Source organism: Scaptodrosophila lebanonensis, unplaced genomic scaffold (genome assembly GCF_003285725.1).
Source record: "Scaptodrosophila lebanonensis strain 11010-0011.00,11010-0021.00 unplaced genomic scaffold, SlebRS2 tig00000053-arrow-pilon, whole genome shotgun sequence".
In the NCBI taxonomy this organism is placed as follows: domain Eukaryota; kingdom Metazoa; phylum Arthropoda; class Insecta; order Diptera; family Drosophilidae; genus Scaptodrosophila; species Scaptodrosophila lebanonensis.
In genome coordinates this window covers 4,412,519-4,424,591 of record NW_022060548.1, presented here as the reverse complement: position 1 = coordinate 4,424,591, position 12,073 = coordinate 4,412,519, and the positions used below count along the sequence as shown (strand labels likewise).

The 12,073-nt window shown below is 37.4% G+C and overlaps 1 protein-coding gene across 1 annotated transcript in view; it reads left to right on the top strand.

The window, feature by feature from the left end:
* LOC115623821 overlaps positions 1-12,073 on the top strand; it is a 61,813-nt gene that overhangs the window by 12,214 nt on the left and 37,526 nt on the right. The window contains exons 7-8 of the mRNA XM_030518365.1: positions 6,616-6,747; positions 10,539-10,706. Coding sequence (XP_030374225.1) covers positions 6,616-6,747; positions 10,539-10,706 — 300 coding nt within the window. The remainder of the gene's footprint in view (positions 1-6,615; positions 6,748-10,538; positions 10,707-12,073) is intronic.

Genomic DNA, 12,073 nt, shown 5'->3' with positions numbered 1-12,073 from the left:
TAACTGCACATACATACATACATATATCAGCAGATACATACTATACATACCAACTGACATACACACAAGGCGGTGGCAGGCGAACGAGGCGAGTTACAACTACTTAGGCAAACATGTTAGCCACAGAAGCCGCAGTTACATTTGTTTGTCCAGCACACACTTAGACGCACACTCACTGGCATTTGTAAATACGAGCAGTTATCCCCACATGTACACACACACACACACACACTCACAAACACACACACAGACAGTAGTCGCAAATACCTTTGCATATGCATGTGCATTTGATTGTGTGTGAATATTTCCTTTGCCAGAGAGCTTAAACATTCTAAATGATTAATAATACGTTTCTTTGCCCCTAATTCTCTTTTTCGCCATCAATAAGTTATGAAAATCTCTCTCTCCCTCTCGTTTCTTTTCTCCATTTATGTGTAATGCGAAGTAAATATTGCTTTTGATCTTTTGTTTAAAGGTTAGCCGTACTACACAGTACATAAGTAGCAATATTTACTTTAATTATTGACGTTTTATGCAAATGTAAATATTGTCGCAATAGTCCGTCGTTTATGGCTCTTTTTCCTTTAAGTGAGCATATTTTGCATATTATTTTGTGCCTTTGTTTATTTACTGAGTATAGAAAGCGCAAATATTTAGCTTGGCTGATTGCAAGCGCAAAATGTGCTCAATATGAATAAATTATGCAAATTTTATTGAACTTATTTGCTTTGCTAAAAATGTGTGCCAGGTGTCGACCATTGACATTACCTGCAAACACAGTTTACATATACATAGTTGAATATTTTAGCAAGTTGTTAAAAGCAATTTATGCAAATCGTATTAACATTATTTTCAAAGTTATTGTTGATTGGCCAATGAATGACTATTCAATTCATAGCTTTGCTTAAACGGTCGCAAAATATATGTTGTTGAGGATTTAGCTCATTAAAGAAATAGTATATGGGCTTGAGAAAGCCAATTTAAATACAAGTAGCTTTAATTGTTTTCGATTCAATCATTTTTACTAAGTGTTTATTTATTGACCCGCTCAATAGAATTCATAATTGAAACCCATAATTTTTCAAATGCTTCAACTAATTACATAGAATAATTATTGAAACATAAAACGATTTTAACTAAAATGTTATGTCATACTAATATACAACGAACGCAATCACAACCAAATATTTTGCCACATTATCAAATTCAATGCTAATTTACGCTGCTTTTCAAATGAGTTTTAATTTTTAACTATCAGTTTATATTTCGTTGAAATTCAAAATCAATTTCATTATCATTTCATTACCCTTAGTATTGCAAATTAAAAATCAAATGTAATCATTTATAACTATCGTACTGCATTAAAGTCTTTGAAATAGTTTTAAACCCAGAAAAAATTTAAAAAAGCAAGCATTTATTTTTAGCAACTTAGTTTCTAGGGGCATGACTCGAACTTCTTCTGAATCAATATTCACTTTGACTATTAAGTGTAGCCGAATGGTTTTCCCAATTTCCACACATGCTCGTATATACACGCGCTCTTGAATCATCTGTCTACCCCAGCCGTTGCTCTAAGTAATCCGGCATCGACACTATCGTAATCCATTTAAACTTGACTGGAACACTTGAGCCACAAACGCCAGCCAAGCTGGCATTTCACTTTGAGGCACGTCAGCCACAAGGGGCTCTCGTTCTCCCAATCTCTCCGTCTCTTCCTTCTGGTCCATGACTGCAGCGTCTTTGTCAATTGCAGCACATGGTCTGGCGGTCAGAGGAGATGGGCGTCCTGGTCACCACCCTGGAAAGCCTTGTCCTGCTATAACTTTGACCGAACTCAGCCACGTGTGTGGCAAGTGCTTTCGGCCTTTGCTTTGTTTCGTTTTGCTTAGTTTTGTTTTGTCGTTGACAAAATTTGTGGGCAGCACTTGAAATTGCCTTGAACTGGGACAGAAACAAAGTTGGGATTCAACTTCGTTAGCTGCATGCAGTTTGTTGCGCTCTGTTTTAGTTTCTAGTTTCATTGTGCCAAGTTGCCGAGTTGCCGAGTCAGTTGAAGTCTGTGATTTATGATTTTCATATTCGGTCTTGTGTCTTATTAGCCAGGGCTTTGACAAAGGAATTGTCACCGGTTGTTGCATACATTTCAAATAACCCAATAGTGACCAAGGCTGTAAGTTGAAGCTACTAATATGAAGCAGATGCAATAAGTACAATACAATGGTTGCAGAGGTCTTCATTCCTTAAATCATATTGCACGAAGAATCTAGAAATAATCGTTTCTCAATTATATTTTAAGAAAATGAAAGCCTTAAAAAATAATATAGTAACATTATGAATAAACAAATAAACGTTCAGAATATAAATACAAAACTCAAAACATAATTTGTTCAATTAGTATTGAAAGCTTATCATTGATTTCACGCATATTGTTGAAATACGAGTTAACCTTTCTTTTACTAAAAATAATAGAGTTTTTTCACAATGCATACTAATAAAACGAATAATGCATAAAAATAGTTTATCAATGGCTTATATATACTTGTATATCTGCAAAGCTTCCTAAAGCCATCAGGTGTAATTGCACCTGCATGTGGTGAAGTGCTCTCGGAAATGTTTATTTTCTGCAATCTAGAAGTAGCCAGTTGAAGCAGCTGTGAGCAGCACTACGAGATATACATCTGTATTCAACAATCTAAGAACAATCTAATAGCACCACAGGTAGGGTGCTAAACCATGTTTATCGGGGATAATCTCAATTGAGCTCGTGTTTTCACATCAGAGTAAGATCTAAAGACTTCAGTGGGTTAACTCGTTAGCTGCATGCAGTTATATCACAATATATGCATATATGCATGCGGCCGAATTGTTACTCGGCGTAACCGTACTATAGTATATATTGTGTATTTTGTCAGTTTAGGAAAACAACTCAACTGCTCACATTGCACAAATTTGTCTGCTCAAGTTACGCAGAGTTTCTTTGCATTGTGTGCATAACTGCAGATATTCGAGTGAGTGTGTGTGTGTGTGTGTGTGTGTTTGTGTGTGTATGTGGCAGGAACGAAGATTGATGATGGCGTTGCAAATTCGAGTGTTTCTACAAGTAGCAGCCTCGGTTCATTCAGCTCGTGCGGCTGGTCTTTTGTTTTCGTTTGCCTGTTTGCTTGTCCATGCTTTCTATTTAATGAATTTTTAATATGGTCTTACTCTTCTTTTTTTCATTTTGTCAATTAAAAGCGCTCAGCTTGCACAATGCAAACACATCTTTCGACCAACTAACAATAAACGAGCATGTATATGGATTATGTGAGTGCGTATACTTAATGTTTACTTGCCTTTCCCAAGTATTTATTTAGCAGAGAGCTATTTTTTGCGCTTCCCCACAGCTGTGCTCTGGGATATTTGCATTGTTTGCACTCGGGCTAAGAGCATTTTTTAGATTTTAAGGCGCTTTAGTATGCACACAATTAAATTTGTTGGTTGCAGCTACTCGGAGCGAATTTTGAAATGAATCCTGCATTTCCTCTACACGCATTGATAAATTGCAACATGAATTGTTTGCATAAAAACAAAGGGAAATCAACGTAAAGGGACAAATTGGATGCACTTACATAAGCTGCTTATATGCACTCCAATCGCCCATGAATTCTATGCATATGTAAGCAATACATGTATACATATGCACAAGTATGCTTATTACAAGTATAAAGCAGCTTACAAGGCATTTCCCAATTTAGAATGAAATTAAAAAAGTTGAGTTTTAGGCTGCGCAGCTGTGCTACAAATTTCAACGAATCAGTTTATATTACATATTCGTATTTTGTCCGGTTCCCCATCCATTATTCACAAGTTGTGACTTGTTTTGTTGATATTTATTTTTATACCCTGTACCCAAAGGGTAAAAGGGTATATTGGTACAGGGTATTTATTATACCCTGTACCCATAAAAAGGGTATATTAGGTTTGTGCAAAGTATGTAACATGCAGAAGGAAGCATCTCCGACCCCATAAAGTATATATATTCTTGATCAGCATGACGAGAGAAATCGATCTAGATATGTCCGTCCGACCGTCTGTCCGTCTGGATGAATTTCAAGGATCTCAGAAACTATAAAAGCTAGAATAACCAAAGGATCTCAGAAACTATAAAAGCTAGAATAACCAAAGGATCTCAGAAACTATAAAAGCTAGAATAACCAAAGTTGGTATCCAGAATCTCCTAGGTCCAAGAAAGGACGAGTTTATTTTATTTTTTGGAATTTCCCCCCTCTTCACCTGCTACACATTTCAAAAGCTACCCTAACCAAACTTTATATACCAAACTTATCTATTTTTGTTTCAAATTTCATCTAAATCAGTTGGTTCTAAGAAAAGTTATTAGCGAAACAATTTTACTTCGGTAAAATACGCCCACAAGCTTCTGCTAGAGGCGCATATACCTCAGTGCCGGAAGTTTACCTGGGTACAGGGTATTTCACTGTCGGGCTTGCTCGACTGTAGCGTTCTCTCTTGTTTTTGCATAGCTTTCTACTTTTGCTGAGAAAAGCAAAAAAGTGACTTGCGATTCAAAACAGGGTGGCAATCAATAATTCGTTCATTGGGTTGGTTTTTCATTTGGAAAAGCGACTGTAGGAAAAGCACATATAGAAGCCACATAATTAGCCATATTGTAAAACAAAAATCAAAATCCCAATTTACAATCATTTCAATGAATTTAATATTAAATTGAAGGAAAGAAAGCTAAAACCAAAAGATGTTTTTAAAGCCTAAAACGTTTTTCTGAAAATTGACAACAAAGAAATATGCACAATTTAAAAGAATAAATTGAATCAAATGTTGTCTATGCAATATACACTGCAATCATTGCTTCTAATTGGCTTTGCTTTCATTTTTCATTAATTTCTCTCTCTCGCTTTCCCTCTCTGCCCTTTATTTTATTAAAATGGGAATTGATGCCAACTGGTAATTGTTAAATGCTTAACTGAGGTTACTATCGTATTGAGTGCGTTGTTATAATCTCGCAGAGATGAACATATTTTTGCAATTTTTGAAAAATTTGAATTTAAATGTTGGCCACAATTTCGCATTGCTGCATGCGTCTGATAACACTCCAAGCAATATTTTCTTGATTCCTTCTTAATTCGTGGCAATTTCTGAGCTCGTTTCTGCATTTGAATGGGAATTTTAATGCAAACTACATTGGCAACGGCACCCTGCAGTGCCATTTGATGGCGCCATTTTGTATCCATAAAACCTGTATTGCGAAAAAGTAACAAAACTCAAAAAGAGTGAACACGAAAATGCACAGACCAACAAAATTGCGCGCCCCACTCCCCCACAATCAGACATGCATGCTCACATATTTATGTATTATATAGGTATATGCATGGGTATGCCAAAATTGAAATGCTTTTCATGTAGCATCGGGAGCAGGAATTGCATGTGCGTTGATTGTATTTGATATGGATGCCTTGGGTATATGCTGATATACTGCTATTTATGAGTGCCTGAAAAGGTGCATTAGAGATGTGTGCGAGAAGTGAGTGGAAAACCTAAATATGCAAGCTTAATGTTATTTACTGGAACTGGAAGCATGCACCGAGTCAGTATCATATCATATCACAATCATTGCGACTTATAAGCAAGATAAATACGAATTCTTAGAGAGATGGGAGTTTAAAGTTTGGCACAGCCTCATATACGATGTAAACGGACGAAGAGTTTTTTTATTATATTTAATATTTTATTTTCGAATTTTTCGAATATTAATCTCAATTTTCCATCAAACTTTAAAGGTATAATCAGTTGTGGTATGAAATTGATATTTTAAAAACCTAGATAATAAATTTAAGCTGCATTACTGCTACGTTGGATTCTCAAACCTTGACATTTGGTTAAATATGCTCAAATAAATATGAAGAAAATTAATAATTGAAGGCAACTTTATTATACATATGTATCTGATTCCATAAATTATTTCTAGTAAGCGTTTTTAAGCTATTTTTATTTCGTACCAACTAAAATAAAACAACTGATCTATTTCAATGCCTTGATCATATCCAAAATGGATAGAGTTTAGTTAAACGATCATTTCTATTTATGAAGTTGTCTATATTTTTTGCATTCCCATCTCTAGTGGGCGTCGACGACATGCATTTAAATTAGACTTAGTTCTCACAATTGTGCTCAGCTGATAACTGGCAGGGCCCTGAGTTGTACAAATTGCATTACACAAACAATTTTCGGTTTCTGGTGTTGTTGTTTGTAATTCTATAAATCTTTAAATTGCATTTTTGGCCGCCTAGTTAGGTGGGGCGTTGATTCAAGGACTGGTTCGTGTACCAACAACATATGTGTATCTTATTGAATGTATCTTTATGTGGCGCACGTGCTGGTGAAGTGTAAGGATATGGATGGATGTGTGTACCATACACGAGTGTACGGGTATGTGTGTTTGTGGGGCCTGTTAAGTGCGCGCGTGTGCAGCAACAAATCACACATAAAATTTATTAGAAATTTCAAATCAATGTGAAAAGTGGCCGCTGTCAGGCCAAGAAGTTATATGACCTTTTTTACGCCCTTCACTAACGTAATGTTCTTCTTCTACTTATTTTTCAGCTACCAGGATATTTTGCACATACCAACAACATTTCAACAATTTTCAACATCATTGGGCCCAATTGTCGATGGACACGTAATACCAAATCAACCGTACAAGGTCATGGGACATTATACGGAGCATTTCAGCCGGTTTGTTAAGCAATTGTTGCCCATTGCCTTGCTATTTGTACAATTCTCTCAACTCCTACTCCTCCACCCCCTCCTCTTCCAGCTCACCCATCTCACCCAGCTCCACCACCCACGTCTCACTATTTTCCGTAGGAGTGTGGGGAACCGTCAAACATTCCTCACAGCTCCTGTTCGACATTTATTCGTCTTTTCAGTTCTTACTTTCCTTCGACTTTTGGTTGCTTTTTTTGTACCACGGGGTTCCTGTACAGCTGACAGCGCGCAAGGCTATGTATTTATTGTATAGTTGATTAGACGTCTGATATTTTATTTTTGCGTTTTCGGCCTGCCTTCGGAGATTGGATTGCTCGATTGGTTGGGGTCAACAGGTAAACTCAAATCGCTTGTGAAATCAAAGTGGCCCTTAGCCGTGTTAAATTTTCTGTTGCCACTGCCATTGCCATTGTTGTTGTGCAACCGTAAAATGGCAGAGCTTGCCAGCCTGCCAGACAGCCAGCCAGCCAGCCTGCTTATAACTAATAGGTATTTCATTTGATATGGCAGTTTGTGTTGGTTTAGTTATCATCAAGCAAATTACATTTCTTTAATGCCGATTCTAGGAGCTGACGAGCCATAACCACTTCGGCAAATAGCGCCTATTTGATGGCTGTACGAGTATAGACTGTCCGGTTCAAGTGCGGTCAAGTTTTAAGGTTGCATAAAAAGTGTCAAGTGGCCACTTGAGTTGGGCAGCACCCAAATAGACAGGAGATGGGTTAAGTGTGACAACACTTGGCATACTTGAGAGCTAAATAGGTACAAAGACGACCAAAGCTTGCTTAAAGCTACCATTTCGCTATTAAGATGCCTAAGGGATACGAATATTGGAACAGTTGACATAATTGAAAACTGAACACTTTCAATTAAGGTATTAGCACTCAAACGCTAGACAGATAAGGCAACCTTAATTAAATATGAACTGATCTGCCGAAGATACAAAGTAAAAATGGATAACCGTAAGAAAGAAAATAAAATGCAATTAAATTATATTGTGCCAATTTTCTATCGATGGATTTTATGCAAACGTATTACATATATCAAAGGAAAGGACTGGTAAGAAAACTCCTTTAGCAAAAATGTGGAAAACAAGATGCAAATTAAAAGCTGCTTAAGTCATTGGGACGACTGAAAATTATGGTATTAAAACACACATATAGTACAGCAAGCTTTGAGCTTTCGAATTATTCAAATGACTTTAACGCTTCGAGATGTTGATACGATATCAGTGCGATAACAACAATTATCAGTTCATGATATTTTAGTCTCAATTCTGAAACACATATACTCGTGTTATATGTTTAATATATTCCACATCGCGATATCCGTGGACCACATAAAACGGTATTTTCTCATAAACTTAAAATCTTGATAAATATAGGAAAACAATTTTATTTTTAAACATTCATTAAATACTTATTAGCGGTTCGATACGTTTTATTTTATTTAATATTTTTCGTATTATTGGAAACCAAAGGACTCAACAAGTAATTGCTGTCAAGGTTGGCAGTGAACCCGAAACGTACCCTAACTGGATTTCGTTTCTAAGGCCTGTCAAAAACCAATCACACTCCATTCTCTTCCCACCATACTTGTAAGCTCTGCCCCGTAGATTAGTGTTGCTTTTTACACCCCAAAAATAACTCGGAGCCGAAATATGAGCCTTTCAGAAGGGGAACAGCAATCGCGTTCAATTCATATGCTGCACGTACGATTTTGGTATTTGGGAGGCAACATAACATAATACGGTATTGTCTAATAAAATGCGTGATTAATTTGATTTTAATTGTTATCCCTTTGTGAGTCAAACGTGTTTTCCTGCAGACACGCATTGTCAGTGCAGCACGAAAGGAGTATGATACGAATAGCAGGAAGAGTCATTAATTACGCCAAACAGACTAGTCCTGAGTGGCTCGTAGAGGTGGCAGATGGGGATGGGGAGGGCAGAGGAGATGGATAGGTAAACAGAGAGTGGCGAAACCGTAAAGTCGGCAAAGTAAATGGCAGCACGTTTCGCACGATTTGAGCTGGGAGTTTGGGTTCCACTTTTAATCACTTTAATGAATTTGCTGCAGATTAAAGCAGCTCAGCTGTCAGCATATAAATAAGGCATAGAACGGAAGAGAAAAGGCACTACAGGACAGGGCAGGATAAGAGCAACAACAATATGAAGTAGTATGCGAGTAGAAACAACATCAACTGTTGCATACAAAAGCAATTTTTCAATATCTCTTTACTCAAGTTGTTCGGATAGCTGCCTTTTTTCGCTTCTACTTAGGAATTTCTTTTCAATTTAACAAGTTTTGCATTTACTTCTATCGACAAGGCAAACTTTACGATGAGGAGTGCTGCAGGATGGAGGATCCTTGGGCTCAATGACGAGGCCACGAGACCGACACTAATAACTTTTAATGCGCATTGTTGTTGCGCATGATATCAGAAGCAACAGCAGACCAAGGGGACCCTTAATAGCGTCACAGGCCAAAGTGGACAGAGAGTGCTGTACACTCGTGGCGCCGCACTTGGCGACTACTCCTACAATCCGCCCCTTTTTTGTGCACATTTATCAGGCCGCGTAACAAGTTACACCGCAGGACTTCGTTTTATTTTAGTGCTTTTAACTGCTTTTTATGAGCGCTTTTTATGCACGCTTGTCTGTCTATTACACATGGCGAAAGTTATGAGCAGTTGACGCGACTCTTAAGTGGGGTAGGACATGTCCTGACGTCATAAACATAAAAAACAAAAGCAGTTCCTCGCCGTTTATGGGGTTATGTGCTAAGGCATCATTTCTTAAGACAAAACTGTTCACAGTTGCACTAAAAAGTCTCGAGTTTCGGTAATTCATTAAAGTTGTGACTTTAAAGACACCTAAAAGTAGGCAACAAAGTGTCTAAGTCGGGCGTTTATAACTAGATTCTGTAAGTGGTTATGAATTATTCATGACTAGCTCATATAAAATTTATTGGAATTTTAAGTGATACTCCACGCATCTCAAATAATCGATAGCAGTTCCTCTGTTCCGTTCCCTAAGACAAGCCAGTAATTTCAAAATGCTGCTGAAATTACATAGGCAGAAAATGTGAGTTGCCGTTTTAAAATTAATAGAAAATTCTTCAAAGTGCGCAACAAAATATTTAAGGGCTGACAAAATTGTCAGACAAATACAAGAAGATATATCAGACGTCTTTCTCAAGTATGCTATTAAATTATTTAGGTTAGATAAAAGATGGAGCAAATGCACACAAAATAATCATTGGATGGGTTTGTTTCCAAAAAATTTGACTGTGGCTTAGAACTATAGTTCTCTCGATAACTAATCGAAATGGCTATGAAATAAGAACTATACCGACATTATTGTACATATTATAATCAGAACTGACTTCCACCTCTTAAAATTGAATTAGTTTTGGACGAATTCGCTGAGCCCCAATATCGAAAAGCTATGGAATTCCTTTCCTATAGAGGTGTGCATATTAGCCAATACAGGCACTTAGTTATTGTACGTACTAGAGCGGGTAAAACAGCGGGGAAACTACAGTGGACGATTGGAGACCCATAAAAGTAGGCAATAATATCGATTTGGTATGTTTAATTGGAGTTTAATTTCTCTCTGTGCATTAAATACCCTTCGGTGTAGAAAAATTCATTGCCCAACCCAAATCGCAAACTATGCCCACTCATCTTTGTATACAATGCACTATCAAGCATCCTTCTGACTCTCCCCCCTCTCTCTCACTCTTCTTTTCTTGCAGTTATGATTTATTATTCGGCATCACGGAGTCGGAGTCCTATCATACATTGGCCGCATTAGCACTCGAGAAAGGATTAGGTGAAAATGAACGCGATAATTTATTGCGCCGCTATATGAAGAGTCGCTTTGATGTACGCCCCGATTTGGCATTGGCTGCCACACTAAAGAAGTAAGTGAAATTTATGCGCTATTTTATCGCCCGATGGCAACTGCAAAGTGGCATTAAGTGGGCGTGAGAGGAGCCACCACCTTCTCCAACCTGTTTGCCAGCCCGAATGGATGGAGTTTTAACTTAGTTGCAGTTAACACTTTGGGTCGCAAAGTTTTAAGTTGCTGGAGTGGGAATGCATTACTGTGTCCACGTGCTCTGGCGTGCGTGTGATTGTACACACATACACATACTTGTATAGTATATGTGTATGTATCCATATCGTTTATCTCAATTAGATTTGTTTATGGTAGCAATTTGTTTGCAAAGTGCTGCGGATTAAGCACCACCCTGCCAACTGTCGAGAAATTCCTCTGAGGGGCGCACATTGTCGTCAACAAACCGATTTGGTTCAGCGCTGTTTAAATTTGAATTTATCGACAATATAAATAATCTCAGCTTTACCGAAATGTGCCTAGATACAGGCTATATACTCATATTGTAGCAGAGCCTTGGGCAATGCATTTAAGTTAAAAAGGCTTGAGTAGATAAACGAAAAGTTGCACTCTAAACCGTTTTTAATTGAAAATGGGATTTAATTGTAGAAGTAGTTTGTACATATGTAATGGCATATTTTCTGCTGATGCATAACCAATACTATATATACCGGATGGAGGAATTAAGACACTTGAATCTATATATTGAAACAGTCGTTAATACAAAGCTTCGTTAAATTGTACTTTTGACATTTTCCAATTTACAACAAAAAAGCGTCTAAAGAAATTGTCTGTGATTCAAATCTTTCGATTCTGCCGTGCATCAGGGCTAGTATAAGAATTCGTTTTACTTCAGCTGTTAGTTGAAGCTGATGTTCTCAACTTAAAGTTCTGAAAACAAACGTCTAGCTAGTCACTCACAATAACTGTCTTGGAGAGCTCTTGAGGCTAAATTATTTGTCAGTTTACTTAACAACGTATTCCCTTTTGCGAGCGTAATTCAAAATAATATGATTTATGTCCAGCTCTTTGTAAAAAGCTTGTTCTTCAAAAAAAAAAAATCACATAAATAATAATAAAGAACTATTATTTGCCTCACCATTGCGGCAAGTAAGTTAGTTAGTTACTACTGCCAGCGAAGTCCCTCTTGACACACACACACACACACATTCATATATACATTATGTTGCACACTTCATTTCATTTTGAACAAAACAATGCCAGCGACTATCTCATTTTGAACAGTCAGTCGGACAAGTTGGGCCATGCAGACAGAGCAGGACTGGGCCGGGCAGGCAGCCTAAAAGGCAGCAAAGTTTTGTGTCCTGCCACAACACGGGGCATGTAATAAATAAATTGCACAATGCCACCCTCCTTTTGGGTCTCTTAGAG